Source organism: Mustela erminea, chromosome 3 (assembly GCF_009829155.1).
Source record: "Mustela erminea isolate mMusErm1 chromosome 3, mMusErm1.Pri, whole genome shotgun sequence".
Taxonomy (NCBI): domain Eukaryota; kingdom Metazoa; phylum Chordata; class Mammalia; order Carnivora; family Mustelidae; genus Mustela; species Mustela erminea.
In genome coordinates, this window is record NC_045616.1 from 84,521,001 (window position 1) to 84,540,677 (window position 19,677).

General features: G+C 40.8%; 1 protein-coding gene across 4 annotated transcripts in view; it reads right to left on the minus strand.

The window, feature by feature from the left end:
- The window catches only part of ARHGAP26 (Rho GTPase activating protein 26), a 436,434-nt gene that overhangs the window by 145,368 nt on the left and 271,389 nt on the right, over window positions 1-19,677 (minus strand). For all 4 annotated transcript variants that reach the window (XM_032336318.1, XM_032336320.1, XM_032336319.1 and 1 more), the window contains exons 16-17: window positions 18,850-18,908; window positions 17,265-17,370 (exon numbers count right to left, since the gene is read on the minus strand). In XM_032336318.1, the coding sequence (XP_032192209.1) occupies window positions 17,265-17,370; window positions 18,850-18,908 (165 nt within the window). The remainder of the gene's footprint in view (window positions 1-17,264; window positions 17,371-18,849; window positions 18,909-19,677) is intronic.

Below are 19,677 nucleotides of genomic sequence, written 5' to 3' on the forward strand. Positions count from 1 at the left end.
AAAGATTCCTTCATGTTGTCTTGGGGACTTTAAAAAAACTCTGTATATGTCAGGTGTTGATATCAGATGAAAAGAAAGAAAAAAAAAGTTTAAAAAATAAATTTAATAATAACTTTAAAAAAACGCATCTTTAATCAGTAGTATCCTTAATAGCAGTTTCTAGACTTTGGTATAGATGCAAATCACTTGGGAAGCTTATTAAAAATAAAACTCCCTGCTTTCCCTACCCAAACCCCCAACATGATGATTCAGGAGAGCTTTGAATGGGGCCAGTGATCTCCTTTTTATACAAAAAACAAACATCCTTAGAATTAACCCATTTTAAATGTATTGAGGAACAGCTTTAAAAAACAAAACTTAGGGATGCCTGGGTGGCTCAGCTGTTTAAGCTTCTGCCTTTGGTTCAGGTCACAATCTCAGGGTCCTGGGAAGGAGCCCCTTACTGGGCTCCTTGCTCAGCAGAAGGCTTCTCTCTCTGCCTGCTGCCCTACTTGTGCACACACACTCTCCCTCTGACAAATAAATAAATAAAATTCTTAGAAAAAAAATACTATAACACGGAGGACATTAGGAGATGGAGAGGAGAAGGAAGTTGGGGGAAATTGGACGGGGAGACAAACCATGGGAGACTGTGGACTCTGAGAAACAAACAGGATTTTGAAGGGGAGTGGGGTAGGGGTGTTTGGGTGAGCCTGGTGGTGGGTATTAAGGAGGGCACGTACTGCATGGAGCACTTGGTGTGGTGCGTAAACAATGATTTCTGGAACACTGAAAAAAAATTCAAATTAAATTAAATTTTAAAAATAAATAAATTTAAAAAGAGCATTCATATCACTTAAAAAAAACTTAAAGCAAATAAAAATTCTAACTTTAATGTGAAAGTCTATTCCTCCTCTTAAGTGGATAACTAACAGTGATACTTAAGAGAAAGTTTTAATTTTGATAATGACAAACTAAAGTCCTTCTATACAATGTTTGTTTACATAGCTTTATAAAATGTTGATCCTGTAACAGAGCAGTAATTTTTATGCACAACTGAAATGTTAAAGGCGCTCTAGTTAAAATTATGACAACAGGTTATTTTAGGTAACAATGAACTTTAATGCAACAATTCCAGCGTTAGAGTTAAAAATCACCAAAGAAGAACAATGCAGTTTTAAGCTATCAAAGACTTGTTATCCATTACCCAAGTTAGACTTCCTCTCTTCCTGTCTTCCCCAGTATAGTCAGGGCACCCCCTCAGAGCTCCTGCTGCCCTACCTCACACCTGAGCAAGAGCACACAGACCCATGCTGTGGTTACCTGTGGACATGTTCACATTCCTCTCCAGGCTATTACTCCTAATAGGGAAGGCATCGTGTTCACCTTTGATACCTGTGTCCAGCACAGTGTCTGGCACACTGTAGGCACTCAGTAAGTTATCTCCTGAACCACTCAGTGTGTCTCAACAGGTCTTAGCTCAATGACATCCAAGGAAAAGGAGTCCCTAGCATAGAGTTGGCAGACCTGTTCTTTCAAGAACCAGATGGTAAATATCTCAGGCTTTGAGAGCCATGTGGTTTCTCTCACAGCTTATCAACCAACCAGTGTAACTTGGAGGCTGCCACAGGTAACACGTACATCATTAAGTGTGGCTCTATTTCAATAAAACTTTATATACACTGAAATTTGAATTTCATATAATTTTCATGTCATGAGCTATACTTATTTTTTCCCACCTATTTTAAAATGTAAATAACCACTCTGAATTTATGAGCCATACAAAAATCAGCAGCAGGGCTTTCTAACCCCTGTGCTAACACATCTGGGCAGAGATATGTAGGAAAATCTCAGGATATCAAACAGGTTGGAATAGACAAGGAGAAAAGAGTCTGTGGTAAAGGGATGGACCCTCACAAGACCTGAAAATAGGACAAAAAGACACAACACAGAAACAAAAAACAATGGGGTTGTTGGAGGGGATGTGGAGAAAGGGGAATTCTCTTACACTGTTGGTGGGAATGCAAGTTGGTGCAGCCTCTTTGGAGAACAGTGTGGATATTCCTCAAGAAATTAAAAATAGAACTTCCCTATGACCCTGCAATTGCACTACTGGGTATTTACCCCAAAGATGTAGTGAAAAGAAGGGCCATCTGTACCCCAATGTTTATAGCAGCAATGGCCACGGTTGCCAAATTGTGGAAAGAACCAAGATGCCCTTCAACAGACGAATGGATAAGGAAGATGTGGTCCATATACACTATGGAGTATTATGCCTCCATCAGAAAGGATGAATACCCAACTTTTGTAGCATCATGGACTGGACTGGAGGAGATTATGCTGAGTGAAATAAGTCAAGCAGAGAGAGTCAATTATCATATGGTTTCACTTATTTGTGGAGCATAACAAATAGCATGGTGGACATGGGGAGTTAGGAGAAGGGAGTTGGGGGAAATTGGAAGGGGAGGTGAACCATGAGAGACTATGGACTTTGAAAAACAATCTGAGGGGTTTTAAGTGGTAGGGGGTGGGAGGTTGGGGGAACCAGGTGGTGGGTATTAGAGAGGGCACGGATTGCATGGAGCACTGGGTGTCGTACAAAAACAATGAATATTGTTATGCTGGAAATAAAAAAAAATTAAAAAAAACAATGGGGTTCTTATTATTTTTCTTTTAAACTAGTTATACTGTAACAGTGAAGCTCACATTCAATTAACCAATGGCTAAGGAACTGAGAAAAAAAAACTGATATATTTAAAAGTCATTAGTAATATTAGTTGGGGGGAAAAAAACCCACAAAAACAAACCAAACCCAAGCCTTTTTAGGTTAAAGTTTTACCACCCTCTCCAGCATTGTTAAAATGTATTCTCCTTTGTCTCTGCTGCCCACTCTCAGGTAGAAATACAAATGAGCAGAGAAGCAGACAAAAGATTGGGAACAAAAGCAGACAAAAGTGATTCCATCTCAGAATACCAAAGGATTGACTGTCCTGTCTTGTCCCACCCAGTACTGTACATAAAATCACAGATATCTTCAAATTGAAAGGACTCAAGAGTCACCAGGCTGCTCCATTCACTAAAAATAACAAACTCTTTAAATAGCACAAATGATCGTTTTATAAAAATTCAAAAACAAAGAAGCCAAGAGGGGGAACCTGGGTGGTTCAGTGAGTGGGTTAAATGTCTGCCTTCAGCTTCGGTCATGATCTCAGGGTCCCTGGATGGAGTCCTGAGGAATAGAGCCCTGAGTCAGGCTCCCTGCTCAGTGGGAAATCCGCTAGTCCCCCTCCTTCTATTCCTCTCATCCCCCACCTCCACTCATGCTCTTGCTCTCACTCTTGCACTCTCCCTCTCAAATAAATAAAATCTTAAAAAAAAAAAAAAAAGAAGAAGAAGAAGAAGAAGAGGAAGAAGAAGCAGCAGCAGCAGCAGCCAAGAGAAGAAAACCCGGGTATCTAGAGATAACAGTTAAGATACTGGTGAATAACTCCTTCTGGAATGTTTTCCTTAACTGAACCGTATTTGTAGATATATGCATATGTATGATTTTTTTTCCTTAAAACAAAAAGAATCATTATTTTGTAAACAAAGAAATCTAGTATTTGGTAAACTTCCTCAAGATTGTGCATAAAATGAGCCTATAAAAACTCGGGCATTAGACGTCTCATCTTTTGAGCCAATGCTCTCTCCTACCACCTCCTAAAAGAAATAAATAATTTGCATCTTATTCAAGATGCAAATTACATCTTATGTTTACATTTACATTAATACATAGCAGGTGCTGAAATGACTGACACTAACAGTGCTGTCCCAGATATGTGTCTTGGTCCAGCTCTGCCAAGCTAGCTTTTCAGAGATGCTCTTCAGTATCACTAACACCAAACAGCATAGCTTTCAACAGGCTGCCAAATCCCAAAGACCATATGGATACAAGGACAGTGTCCTTTAATAATAATTGGCATGTAACTTAGAATATCTGCTACTGGAAAGTGCTTCACTTTGGAATGTTTCCTTTTGGCTTTATTTTAAAATGAACCATTATTCTGCTCCTTTATGGATTTGTTCATAAGGGCTTCATTTTTTTATTCTTCCCATGTCCTAAAGGGGGATATTAGAAGGACCAGTAAGTATCAAGACATTTGTATAATGTCTTAGTTTTGTCTTAATTTTCAGTTGAGTAATATCAGACTTAACCAAGAATAAAACAATTTCTGATGGGCCTATTGATGTCCAGAGTCATGGTGCATTAATGACATGACAAAGAAAGGATAATCTAGGCTTGGCCAACAATTCCTGTTTCATTAACCGTCTGGCCAGAGCCAGGTAGAAAGATCCTGTGAGATAGTCCAACTATTTTGGAAGAAAACCTTGTATCTGGGCAGCATGCTAAGCAGGTTAAATGGTAGTTCTAGTGAGAAGGGAAGTATAACTCTTATAGAGGCAAAATGTCAAGGTTATCTCTGAAAAGAATAAGAAAACCTGATTAGCAAGCTAGATTGAGAGGCATGCTTGAAACAGAAAACTGCCATTTGCCTGGTAACTTAAGGGAATGTGCTTAAATGGTCCAGTTCTGGGGGTTAATGCACCGAGCTAGCACCTTCATTCCAACAAACTCCACTGGGATGACCCTGGGTCTAGGGCAGATCTGAAGACCTTCTCTGAAAGGAGGTCCAAGGCTTTTATGAAGTGCTAGCTCATGCAGAAGGCAAACTATGCATTCTGGGGAACTGAGCTGTGTAACCAGGTATTAAAGAAATACCTAAATGCTCTGTCTGCTGTTTTTATCATTATGATGGTCCCATCTTCAACATAACAATGCATAACAGGGTCTCCAGGAACTTTTAAGAGCCACCAAAGAATTAATATTTGTGCCAAGGCCTGAAACTTTCAATATATAATAGGGAATCTCTAACACCTGGTTTTTTTTTTTTTTTTAGATTTTATTTATTTATTTGACAGACAGCGATCACAAGTAGGCAAGAGAGGCAGGCAAGGAGAGAGAGAGGAGGAAGCAGGCTCTCTGCGGAGCAGAGAGCCCAATGTGGGGCTCGATCCCAGGACCCCGGGATCACGACCTGAGCCAAAAGCAGAGACTTTAACCCACTGAGCCACCCAGGCACCCCTCTAACACCTGGTACTTTTATCTGCCTGGCATCCTTTGAATTGTGGCATCCAGTTTTCCTTGGATTGCCTCTCTCCCGTTACATGTGGTTCTACCAAAAATAGCAGTTGAGAACCCCACGACTGCCTCATCAAAGTAGTAGGTGCATTACTCAAGAGAGGCTACAACTTTCTTTAACTAGGAATATTGACCTGCAGTGGAACCCCAAGAGGATAAAGGTGGTCAGAGCTGAGACATTCCAAAGGTAGTACTCCAAAGGCACTATACAGGAGTTCCCTTGTTATTTTCCACCCCTTATTTTATCTATTATTCAACAAATATTTATGAGTGCTTCCTACTATATAGAAAGTGCTGTTCTAGATGCTAAGGATTCAACGGCACAGAAACAGAAATCTCCAACGTCAGGAGTCTACATTTCAGGGAGAAGAATACAAAACAACAAATAAGTCAAATACAGAGTATATTAAAGTGATATGTGCTATGGAAAAAATTAAGCAATGCTAGTGGGAAGGGAGCACAAGGGCTGGCGGTTACAATCTTAGAGCAAGACCTCACTGAGGAGGGAAAGGAAGGGAGGACAGATCAGGGCTACGGACTGAAGGGCATAGCAAACGGGACTAAAAAGGAGCAGCCAGGAGGCAGGAGGAAAACCAGGAGGATGTGATATCCTGGAAGCCAAATGAAGAAAGCATTTGAAGGAAAGAGGGAGTGAGAAACTGTGAAACCCTTCAGAATGATCAGAGAAGGGAAGTCTGAAGCTGATTTAGCAACACCAACATGACACTTCTCAGGGGAGGAGTAGGTGTAAAAGCCCAAGTGGAGTAGGATCGAGAGAAGATTTGGGAACAGCAACACAGACAACTATCTGAGAAATTCTGCTGAGAAGAGCACAAAGAATGGGGGAGTATCTAGAAGGAGATGCAAGATTGAGAAAGTTTTGTGTTTTTTTTTTAAAGATTTTATTTATTTGAGGGGCACCTGGGTGGCTCAGTGGGTTAAAGCCTCTGCCTTTGGCTCAGGTCATGGTCTCAGGATCCTGGGACTGAGCCCGACATTGGCCTCTCTGCTCAGGAGGTAGCCTGTCTCCCTCTCTCTCTCTGCCTGCCTCTCTGCCCATTTGTAATTTCCGTCTGTCAAATAAATAAATAAAATCTTAAAAAAAAAAAAGATTTTATTTATTTGAGAGAAAGAGAGAGAGACTGAGAGAATGAGTGGGAGGAGGGGCAAAGGGAGAAGCAGACCCCCCTATGGAGCAGGGAGCCCGATGTTGGGCTTGATCCCAGGACTCCAGGATCCTAACCTAAGCTGAAGGCAGACCCTTAACAAACAGAACAACCCAGGAACCCTTAACAAACAGAACAACCCAGGAACCCTCAAGAAAGGTTTTTATTGTTGGTTTGTTGTTGTTGTTGTTGTTTTTCCCATTTGTAAAGGGTCACAGAAATCACAACTTGTGCTGATGGGAAAGTCTCAAGAGAAACTGAAAAGTTGATCATGTAGGAGACAGGGGGAAAACTCTTGGGAGTGAAGTCCTCCTGGACGCAATCAGGAATCACCTCTAGTGCCCCAGGGCAGGGAATGCCTTTAGGTACAAGTGCGGGACTGTTCCTCTAGCACACAGGGAGGAAAGGTAGAAACACAGCCATGGATGGGGGTAGTAGCTTCTGGAAGTTCTCTTGATTGCCTTTATTTCCTGAGTGAAATAAAAAGCAAGATCTGACACAATTTACAAGAGTAAGAGTGAATGGTGTAGGAACGTGAAGCAGGATACCAGGCATATAAGCGCCCTTGAAATTGCTTTCCAATGTCTCAGACATTGGTTCAACTCTACTTTCAGTTATATGATTGACCCAGAAGACATCCAATAAATTCCATTCTTTTTTGTATTAGCCACAGTTGACTTCTGTTGTTTACAACCAATGATCTGATATACCAACTTTTTCTTGAGGCCTAGGATTATTCATGTTCTCACTGAAAGTCCGACTTTCAGGGGCACCTGAGTGGCTCAGTCAGTTCAGCGTCTGACTCTTGATTTCAGCTCAGGTCATGATCTTAGGGTCATGAGACCAAGCCCTGCGTCAGGTTCCAGGCTTGGTGGGGAGTTTGCTTGAGATTCTCTCTCTCTCCCTTTCCCTCTGTCCCTCCCCCCAACCCCACTCATACACACACTCTCTCTCTAAATAAAATCTTAAAAAGAAAAGTCTGACTTTTATAAAATAGTGATTCTATTTTATCAAATCCTGTACATGCCTAAAGGCATAGGAAGACCAGCTTCCGATATACCAATGGGCCCAACAATGTGAGCTCCCTTCCCAGAACCAAGAAATAATACTTTTCATTTACCATACCAAATTAGAAACACTAAAGCAGTATGCTAAACTACTTAAAGAAAAACATGTCAACTCATGTGAGAAAGCAGAAACGACAAATCCCCTGAAATTTCTTCAAACTTTCTTTTGAGTTAAGCTGCAGGAGTGTCTACCAAGACAGCATGAAGATGAATACACATAAAACTTTCCTCAGGGTGTAGAGTAATACTTCAAAACAGACTTCACTAACTCAGGGAGGGAAATCCACATCAAGAGTCCACTACGAGGTAACCTGGAGGCACAGAGAACTGTTTTTACAGTGGATGGCAATGTTTAATCTGGGAATGGCATCTGAGAGGGCAGGCAAACTGAGTAAGAATGAAGGAAAGACTCTCCCACAAAGAGAAACACTTTGAAGATCACAAAGATGAGTGGAAATTTCCAGACCATGCAGACTAAGATGAGTCTTCTTGATATAACGTGTCATCCCCTCCAGGAAATTAATAGTTATTAAACTGCAGCACAGACAGCTGCTTCTGAGATGAAATCAGTCTTGCAACACTAAGAAGCAGGAGGGTGAAGGCAAGTAGTTGCTAATCTTCCACAGAAGTCAGCCTCACATAGCTTCTTTCAAACAGGTGCACTGCTCTGCGGGGCATTTGACTCATGAAGAGCCCTGAATACTAACAGGGAAGTGTGAAGCTTGGTTAAGGTATGACCTGAAAGCAGGTATTAATGGGCTCTTTCTCCCATATGACCCTGAGCTGGCACATCCCTTGCTAGGAAGGGTGCAAGCAGTAGTCAGCCCTTTGGGCCAAATGCACAGAAACTGCCAAGAAAATAAAATCAGAGCAAAAATAAACATATGCACACACAAGAGCTCCGTGTGCTATATTTTCAGCATCAAGCCCTAAGATTTCTGCTTACCAATAATGGAACTATGAAGAAAGTCCCATCTCTTGAATAAGAATGACTTGTTTTGGCCTAATCACTTGAATAATTCTCCTATTTTCCTTCATTTTATAAGACATGGCTCCATGATCTTCCCTCCCCCATTCCGCAACTCCTCCAACAGATTATGAAAGCTGACGATTATGATATGAATGCTGATGATATGCCAGACACTCTTCTAAGAGCCCTATGTGAATTAGTTCATTTAATCCTCACAATAACCCTGAGAGGGCAGGCACTATTGCTGTCTCTAAGTTTCCCAGAAAGAAGGGTAAAATAGGTGAGGCCTTTTATACTTGACTTCTCCAGGCTTTACTAGGGGTTTTGCAGGGGGAGTGAGGCAGAGAAGTTAGTTACCACCTGGGTCAAGTACCGGAACTCGCTCCATCTGTTGGGATCATCTCGCAAGTAGCTAAGGACTGTTGTTTGGAACCCAACTCCTCCTCCCCACCCCCCCAATTAGTCAAAGGTTCCCCCTCAGAATTTTTAAAAATAACCCCTTGCTTTCAGGTTGTGCATGTGTAGATGCCACTCTGTGTCATGCCTCCCTGGAGTGGGAAGGAAGAGGCAGGAGGCACCTGGTATGGGAAGAGGTGACAAGCTACCAGGCTGCACCTGCATGAAGCAAGGTGCGGGCTACATAACCGGTTCCTGCAGTGCTGGCTGAAGTACACACAGGACAAGCCAACAGAATCTGATGTGCTAATTTAAAAGTTTCTGATAGTGTTATTTGAGATCTGTTTCACATAAGGAAACTCAGGCACAGAGAAATAATTCACATAAAGTTGCAGAAGGGACAAGAGCCAGACCAGGCAGTCTGACTCCAGAAATGGTCTCTTAAGCCTGTGCTCTCTCCGTGATGAGCATCAACTGCCTAGAAGTCTGCCAATCGCCTCAACTGCAACTGCCAGGTCTGAGCCACAATAGCTGGGAAGAATCGATTAGGAGACTGGTCAGAGTAAGAAAATAAGTACTGCAGGTAATGCTCACCATTCAATGCAAAGAGGGTGCAATAATAGAGGGCGTGGGCGCACCACACAATGGAAGCAAATCAATTACTGTTGTGCCACCAAAGAGAGAATTCAACAGAACCAATCCTGGGCCTAATGCCTAAGAAATAAGGCTCATCAGAGCAGAAATAAAAGAATTGGGGGCTAAAAAGGCAACAGACAAGATCTTTTTTGAAAAGATAAAATAGATGGAACTTTAGCTATGTTCACCAAGAAGAAAAGGAAAGATGACTCAAATTCGGAAATGAGAAAGACTTAAAAAGGAAAGAAAGAAAAAAGAAAAGAGAAAGAAATCTGGTTCTGCTAAAAGCTTGCAAAGAAGAACAAAGTCATTTTTATGTTAGTTAATACCCTCACTTTTATAATACCTCACAATAAATGGGGGCAGCCCCATGAGAGAGGAAAAGATGGCGTCCTTCTCTTTGCTCCTCCTGGAATTTGAGAGGGAAACTCCATGGCCACCTGGGTTCAGAAGAGGAAGAGGTACATCAGAGAACAGGAAAGTCACTGAAAACATTAACCCAACAGAAGTGGAACAACTCAGTGCAAACAGGAGACCCAAATCAAAGGGGCTCCAAGACCGCTGAGCATTAACAGCTTGAAGCCAAGCATTTCCCCTTGCAGAATGGGTGTTTCTTAGGATGTGAAGGATTTAGTTCTTTGAGTTCAGAAATTGGTTTTTTTGTTTTTAAAGCAAAAATTTAAACTTAACTTGTATCTTTCCTTCTCCTAACCCTAAAGACTGAAAGGTCACAGAACAGAGAAGTTCTGGAAGTTGAAAGTAAGTGAAGGTCTGGCAGTTAGGCTAAATAAGGGCTGAGGTTTGATTTTGTCTGCATTTCCATTAATTTAAAGTGCTAAGTTGCCTGTTTGCTTTAAAATATGTGGTTCTCCTCTTTGCAGTATCCCTTTAAATAGATTTTCCTTTCAGTGGGCCAAAAATAGCTAGAGAAGGTCCTTTGAGAATCCCATTCTTAGTCTTAAAAAAAATACATTCTCCTCTCTAGCCCATGCACATAAACAGATCTGGAAGCACTTCTTCCTACTTCTTCCAGTGACCTCTAATTTATCAGAAATAAATATTTTAGGAGAAAAAACATAGCTGGTCAGGGAAATGATTCTCCCAGTCCATTTTTCCTTGTTCATTAATTAAGCGATCACTCAATCTGAAGTCGCAGATAGATGGGCCAGGTGCTGATGATCCAAATGCCTACCCCATGACCAGGCAGGTGGGGGGCACAAAAGAGGTTGACTACACACAAGGGATAACAGAGACAGCTAGGATTTGGTGCACTGAAGAAGGCATGCCCGGGGGTTAGGGTGTGGCCTCTACCCAGTTGCAGCCAACTCTGAGAAAAGACATCTAAATTTTTTCAAGTAAAATCACCCCAGTTAAAAATGTTAGAAATCTGTCCAAAATTTTAAAATGGCAACATGTAGAACAATACCAGACAGAATGCATGTATGCGCTACTCTGGCTGGACACCGTTGTTTGCAATCTCTAAGTAAGACACAAAAGATAAAGGAAGACATACTGCCTGTCCCCTGAGAGTTTAATGACCTAGTAGGGTTAAGAAGATAGTCACTCGGTCAACTGTCCCACAAGGTGGAATGTGATACCCATTAAAAGGGAGAAATAAGCGAAGCCTTTGGGAGCTGAGGAAAGCAAGAGGGCCCTTGAGGCAGAAAGGATTCTTGTAGTCAAGGACATCTGAGCTGGGGCTAAAGAATGAGGTAGACTTTGGCAGGCAGACATTGGGGAGGGACCATTCTAAACAGAGGGAAATGAATTGCACAAGGTAAAAAGAGGGAGTTGAAAACAGAATGTTTGAGAAATTGTCAAGGCACTCTTCATGCTTCTACCTGACAAATATGTGTGAGTGTCTGTGTGTGCCATGCAGTAGGGATGCAGAGGTGATCATGAGGGGACACAAGATGAGGCTGCAAAGTGTGAGAGTGCCCAGCTCAGACAAGACGTTGGAGGTGGTTCCCTGAGTTTTATCTTCAGAGCAATGGGAAAGTTTCCTTTGAATTTTTTTTTAAGCAAGGGAATCACGTGTTAAAATCTGCAATGTTCCAAGTTCCCCAGCTGCAGAGCATGCATTCTGTGGACTGGAAGAGAGCCAGAGTGAGTTGGGAGGCGGCCTTTGCAAGTAGTCTGGGAAAGTGATAACGCCAGCTTGGACTGGGGGGGGGGGGTAGGTTGCTTCAGTAAGTAGAAAGGAGTTAAAATCACCACAACTACCAGTTCAGGGTAGGATTCAATGAGGTAGAAGCCAAATGGGACTGGAGAATGTGGTCAGCATGGCTCCATGGGGGTATCAGGGCACACCACCAGTAGCCCAGTAGCCAAGCAATGCTGTACTGGCAGCAGCGGATGTCCAGGGGTTACTAGAGAGAGGAAAGGTTTAGGAGCCAGGGTATATGGCTGAGGTAAGATTGCCAGAGAAGCTCATAGGAGGTTTCCATTTTAGAAAGTCATCATCTAAAAGCACTATTTTCTTTTAAATGTGCTTTGTAAAATTCCACAGCTGTTTTGTTTGGACTAGTCTTGAGAGCAAGAAAATAACTAGCTCTTCTCCTGTTCAACAGTTCATCAATAAACCAAATCTTTAGATTTGGGATGGAAGAAGAAGGAATATTAGAATATCTATAAGGTACATGTTAATGCCAAGTATCCATGCCCACTTCCTTTTATTTTGACCACTTCTTAAGAACTTCAAAGAATGCTAGTTAACCATCACAGTCCATCCTCTTTGGTTCTAAGGCCTAGCAATGACTTTCTTTATAACCACAGGCATTTGTATGTGAACCCAATTCACTCTCCTTCTGGATCATTAAGGAAATATGAATATATTCTTCTGGACTGGCAGGAATTCCTGGAAGTACTCATATTCCAAGGGGAAAACAGCCAAGCCACTAGATGCTCAACTCTTGATAACTTGTGACAATGGAGTTTACGTATTTTTTTATTTCTTTTCAGCATAACAGTATTCATTGGGAGTTTATATATTTTGATAAGATCTCACTTGTATGCCAAGCATTTGCCCTAAATCATTTTATGATTTCTGCAATACACAGAATTTTGTCATTTTTGCAAAGCCATGACAAGTAACAGATCATCCAAATAAACATCAGATGATGGAGTAATGAAAATAATAGGAATCAGCAAGTGGCAATGAGACTAAAGTTGATTTTGCCTTCCGCATTTCTCTGTCCTGTCTTCCACCTCCCAAATCTTAGAATTTTAGTGTATGTGTGCCCATACTACAGATGTATTCTTCTTCTCTCCCAAACTGGTCTATCTGTCCCATTTGTCTTAATTGTATTAGCATACCATGTGAAAATACTCAATAGATTTATTATTCTCTGTTGAATCATATTTTATCAAGACTATTTGCAGTAAGCATCAGGCACTGCCTACTCAGAGCTCTGCTTTTATACTGATATCTAGGCTTCCTGCCACTGGCCCAAGGAAGTTCTGTTTGGTATAAAAAAAATCATGGTGGCCCCATTCCCCTTGTTGAAGAGTGTTTCAAACCAGTAATATGTGATGGAAGTCTGGAGAACTTCTGGGAAAAATATCATCATAGCTCTTAAAAAGAGAAGCGAAGAAAAAAATAATGCTTTTTCTGCCTCTGGACAACCACAAATGTGCAAGGATGCAACACAACATCTTATTGACCCTGACCTAGCCAGCACAGTGATGCTGGCTGGGAGCAACACCATAGAAATAACCTGAGGACTTTGTGAGCCAAGAAATTAACCAACCCTTTGGGCTGATTCTGTGTAATGAGAAACAGATTCCTTTATTGTTTAAGCCATTTTGAATTGGATTTTCTGTTTCTTACAGTCCAGAACATCCTAAATGATAGAATACTTCTTTGAAGAAGCAAGAAAAGGGCTCTACCTCTTTGACAACATCCTAACAAAGGAATACTTGCTTCAAAAAAGAGAAGAGACTACGACTGATTTCTCAATAAGCATTTTGGGAAAACTAGCTGTGAAAGGTGTTTTTAATAGCTACTCCTCATGTATGGAGAGTCCTTTGAAATCCTTCCAGTGCAGCATAAACACTGTAATAAAATGATGAGCCACTACGAATGGTATGTGTGGGGATATACAACATAGTTGGAGTCATCATAATATGTAGGTATTAGGAAACTACCATGAAATTTGTCTTTATTTTTCATCTACTCTTATTTCTTTCTACAATTATAATATTGGGAATTTTTTCTCTTCTCCACTCCTTTTACCTGATGAAAACACAGAATTACATGATTAGAAGGGAACTCAGAAAACTGGGGTTCAGAGAGGTGGATTAATTTCCACAAGATCCCACAGTTTTCCAGGAACCATTTTCTTTACTATTAAAAATGTTTAATGCATGATTTTAAAACAAAACCATTTGCTGAACTCTCAATTTAATATAATGTCAAACTGTAAAAATATAGGAAATCAAGACTGGATTTTTTAGTAATTTAATTATGAAATCTCCTTTTTGAATTCATTGCTTTGAGCTTCTTTATGCTATTTCTATTACCTTCCTAAACCCTAATCCTTTCCACTTAATACCATTTCTCTCTCCTAGAAAATCCCTGCATGTGGCCCATTCTCTTGGCCAGTGATTCTTAAAAGACCGTTTGCTTCTAAATTACCTGAGAAATAAACCAGACATGCAGATTCCCAAGGAGAGTCCAATTTAGTAGAGCAGGGTTGAGGTCCCCCAATTCAATTGTAAACAAACACGCCAGGTGAGTCGAACTATGCTTTGAGGGACATGACTCCAGATTACACACTAGATTCCAGAATCCAAATAGAAAATATCTAATTATCATAGTGGATTTAAGCTGGAACAACAAAAATATGTGCATGGTTGCCTGTAATTTTTATGTTTCCTCTGAGGTCTGAAACAAACCCAAGAACTCTGTGATTTGGATGCATCCTGGTAAGCATTCGCTTGGAGGCTTTGAGATTTTATCCTTTCCCCTAAGACTTTTTTCCCCTCTGAGTACATTTCTACTTGGGATTAAATATAAAATGTCTTAACTCTCTCCACAGCTAAAAGAAATCAATTTTGGAAAGTGTTTCAAAAGAGCACTTTAAAAATTGCACAACACAAAGTATCCTTCCTTTGAACCAAACGACTGAGAGATACACAGGGTATACATGGTAGGTAATGAGAGCAGTGAACACAGGTTTTCCAGCAGATCAAGCCCTGAAACCAAAACTTAGGAAGGAAGTTGACCATTAAGTAAGTGGACCAGAGGAACAATAGTTCAGGCTTATCAGAGGGTAAGTCTGAAATTGAGAAAACTGAAATCAAACAGACAAACCCCTTATTCCAAGTTAACTATCACTTCCTGGTCAATTTTAAAATAGGACAGTGCTGTAAATGAGAATATAGCATTTAAATGGAATCTTAGAACTCCTCTGGGTGCCAAAGCCTTTTTTCAGATTAAATAAATACTCCTTACTGGATTAAGCAACGCACATTTATACCCATCTCCACAGATACTTTTAATCCCTATCTTCTGAGACCAAGAACAGAGCCTACTGAGATCTTAAGTCTGTGTGTTATAATATTGGCTCTGACCAACTCACACTATAGCCTCTATGTACATTCCTTAAGTATTAAATGAACAAAGAAATGCCTCATAACCTCATAGAACCAAAGAAAATCATTGTGATTGTGAATCAAAGGCAAGACACAATGCTCCATAAATGCTATACCATAAGTAACTCCGGCAACAAAGTTGGTTTAAATTCATTAGAAGGCAAAAGTCAAGGTCATAGATGTCACCTGCATATTCCAATTGTACTTCTTGTTAGATCAGGGACAAAGATGGTCTGAATTTAATGGGATTTGGAACACAGAGGTGGACAAGAGGGAGAAAGTGAGCTATCACCCAAGAGAAAAATAGGCTCAAGTGTTTAAGATCTACCTTAACAGTTTTTGGTGTTCTTTAAAATCGTTTTCTTCCCCCCTTTAAGATTCCTAACAATCCTCATGACACTTTAAAATGGGCAGATGTAGGGACGCCTGGGTGGCTCAGTTGGCTAAGCCGCTGCTCCGGTCTTGATCCCAGGATCCTGGGATCGAGTCCCACATGGGGCTCCTTGCTCTACAGGGAGCCTGCTTCTCTCACTGCCTCTGCCTGCCTCTCTGCCTGCTTGTGTGTATTCTCTCTCTCTCTCTCTGGCAAATAAATAAAATCTTAAAAATAAAATAAAATGGGCAGATGCAGTAGTGAGTCTGCTGGATCACCATTTACTTTCCGTCATGCTCAGTCCAGTTATGCTCTCAGCACAACTCCACAGCTTGAAAAGCCCACTGCTCTCAGCTGGTTCTGAAGCCTTCTCATTCAGCTGCTCCCTAGAGGCTCAAAGCCTAGTGGCCCTAATAGAGCAGCCATGAGCATCCCCACACATACTTGGCCAGAGTATATAACCAGAACTTCCTCTGTTTCAGTAAAGGCCCTTCAAGTGTGCAAAGTTTTGTAACTAAGATCTAAACCAGCTTTTCTCTTGAACAAATGCCTGACTGGGTTGTGTGGAATAGGCACCAAAATGTCATCTGAGAGCATCTGGAGTTACTTCTTAAACCCAGTTCTCATTATTTTAAATGCACTTCATCAGGACTCTTTGACATTTTTTGGGCATTCTCCTTGTAAGCTTGCATGTTCTCTGCTATGCTTAATTGTTTCTGAACATGCAGTCCTGATACCACATGGCAAGAAAAACATTCGACCAATAACAGAGAAATCCTTGATTCTGCCTAATTGTTTCTGACCAACATACTAAACACTCTTGCTCCTTCATAGTTAAAATCTGTGGAAATCTTTTGGGAACACATATACTCTCTTTCCATAAGGCGCTATCAATGTGCTTAGTAGAAACAGGAAAACAAACCATCATATTCTTTCTCAGCTGACTATCGACTTATCCCAGAGAAATGACTTAATGGCATGAGAAAAGTGTGGGTAAGGACTAAATGCACAACACACCAACCAGTTCCATAGACTGTGTGGCTTAACGGTTTAAGTTAGCTGCTGTAGTCTTTCTTAAATACTCCAGTCTCCAACCAAGAACTTTCATCCAATTCAATGGAAGGTTAGAACATACACACATGCAGTCACTGATGTAGCAAGGTAAGTCAAGAAGGCCATTTCCAAAAGGGTCCACCAATAGTTAATAAACAAAAACTCAAAACCATCCCAAGAGTAAATATTCTTAGCAGGACAATCAGGCCCCATGCTGAATGCCTTGCTTTATCTCAGAGGGCACATAGGCGTTTGTGAAAGATAGTTAGTTGATTTATTCCCTAGACTTTAACACATGTAACATTTAAAAGCACTGACACTGTAGATAAATAAAGAGGAGCCTACTATCCATACCTGACTGATGAAGAAACTAAGGAATTGAGGGGTCCATTGCTTGTCCAGGGTTCATTAAGTGGCTTAAGAACACAATCAACTCTAGAACCCAGGCTTCATTACTCCAAATCCCGGGTCTATAAACCCACAACAAGTTCCTATTTGTCTCTGATTATCACAAGAACATACAACTCCTGAAAACCCTGCTTTGTGACCTGGTTATCATGGATGACATATTCCTGTTTATCCTAGGATATCACAAGAGCAAAAGCCCCCTGACCTCTCTGTTTGGTGGCCTGGTATCCTGGGCGCTTCCCCAGCCTCCTCTGTAAGGACCACGTGGCATTTACTGCTGTTACCCACTGCAGTTAACACTTCACACATTTCTTTCCTAACCCTTCAGCATTTCTGATGCAACGTGGGAGGGGGAAACCTGAACAGAACAGAGACCAGCTTTAGCACTAAGATATGAACTTTCTAAGGGTGAGAAGAGGGCAGCATTCCGTCTTAAACCTACTTTGCCAAGTGGTTCATGAGCAGCTGTAACATCTGCCTATTTTTCTCTGGGAGCCGATGAACAAGGCTGTGGATTTCAGAGACCCGAGACTCCTGGTTTTCCAGCTCTGCAAAGGAAGGAAGGACGTAATATTTGATCAGTGACACAGCCAAATCAGATTACAAAACAAAATCAAAGGAAACCAAAGGTTGGGCACTTTCAGAACCTGTTCTATGGACTCATGGCTAGGTTTAAGTGTTTTTAATGGTGCTTTCTGTAACAATTCATTTTAAAAAATGACTGTTTAAAGAATTCAAACCAAAATGATGATGGGAAGAAATGGAGCCAGTCAACTGCACACTTAGAGCAGATAGAAACCTGGGAGCAGCTGGCTTCCTAGAACGATGGCTTCATTTCAAGGAAGGAAGGAACTTTATGCACTTGTCAAATGATGAACAAATTGTACATGAACAACATTACAAGGGTCTCAAATATCAAAATAATGTCTCAAGACAGCATCCGACAAATCGAAGGCAATGTCCAGTCACTCTCAAGTCATGTGTGACACCCAACCAGCCCAGTGGAAGAAAGAAATGGCTGATGAAACATGTAAATCTCCCTGCCAACCTGTCGCCTCAATCAAACCCTGCCACGGTTTGGTTGAATTTGGGTAAGTGACTTCATTTCTCTGGGAGATAAACTGATAGTGCTCACCATACCTATTTATAGGATTGATGTGAGGTTTAATTAGAGAATGGCTGCTATGGGTTTGGAATTTCTCTGAGAAAGAAATCACATAAACACGATCTTTACTCCCAGCTTTATCTCAAGTCTTTCTCCCCCCTCTCTTTTAAGGAGACAACTCTGAGAAGATAAGGCCACCAGAACATTAGGTACTACTAAATAGGGCCAGTAGTAGTTACCAGGACAAACAAACTTTGAAGGCTTAAAGGAAGCAGGGAGACCACAGAGACTATTTACATAATAACACTGTGGAGTTCATGCCAGATTTAAATCTTACTATCTCTTACAGGAGGCCTGCCCCGAACAGACAGATTCCCGTATACTTAGGGTAGCTTGCACCTAATCCCTATGTATTTTAATACCAGTAATATGACGCAAGGGACCTGGATGATATAGCTGAAGAATGATCATAAGCTGTAAATGGAATCCATGATGGAAAGGGGACTGGGAAGTTATATAAATGGTGTCATATTCAAGGAAACAATTCCAATGCTCAATTTAGGTAATGTGTGAAGTCTGATTCATTCTGCAAAATGCTACTCAAGGGCTGGGAAAAAACCCAAGGAGCTAGAACTCCAATAATCAAAATTAGAAAGCCAAACTTGCTGTCCTCTCCTCTCCCCACCCCAAAAACACATTCTGAAGTTTCTCTCCTCTACTGTAAATTCAGTGTGGTAACAGGGCCCTTGACAATCTCAGTTTGGTTTCATTTCTATTTTGTGTCTGTCTCATGAGCACATGTGTAGGTATTTACATACAAAATACAGAGGGTAGAAAGTTTTTATTTTGGGATACTAACTGTTCTTTGATATAGAAAAATGTATTCCTTTCCCCCCTTAAAACTGGCAAAAAGAAAACTTACTTGCCGCTTTGATGAAACTTCTTTGAAACTGGTACATCATGAGTGGTCCTGGAAGCATTCTGGGATAAAAGGATATACACCAGTCAGTTTAATAAAAACAAACAGACTCCCTAAATAGCAGCACAGTCACTGCCCAACTGTATTCAGACTAAGATTAAGGGACACAATAGCAACTCAACAGCCCAACTGAGTTTCTCTTTTTGAAAGGGTCCTGAGATTTCCTGTGACATTTTCATGCTCTTTCTTCTTTAAGGGAATGGATACAACTATGTTTCCTAGTTACAACTAGGAAAGTGCTAATGTGAAAGTCTAGCACAAGCCAAGAGATTTCCTTTTCAGTCAGTGACTCACCCATTGACAAGAGCATTTTAAGATGTGTCTGAGAAAAAGGAAACTAACTAAACATTTGTAATTACCTGTGCTAAAACTCTTGTCTTCCCAGCAGCTTGTTATTAAAATCAGTTCATCTGGAAACACTATGAGAGACTTCTGTAATTTTTGTGGCAAATTCACTACCGAGGGTTGCTCCAGAATGCCAAAAGTGCTAGAACCCCTAACATTAAGCATAAATTTTATATAGTTTTTTAAAAGTATGTTTTATACTTAACGTTTGTTAGCTAATCATTAGATCAACATGTACAAATTAAGTGCTAAATACAAACCTCTGTGATTTGGTTTTGTGTAAACTACAGTGATAGTATATGTGGTATGAATGTTTAATCAATATGTTTAATGAGTGTGTTTAACTGTAAACTTCAGCTTTTTTCTGACAGAGCAAATAACAACCTTCTCAACAGACTATAAATTATTCTTGACTCAGGTTCTATT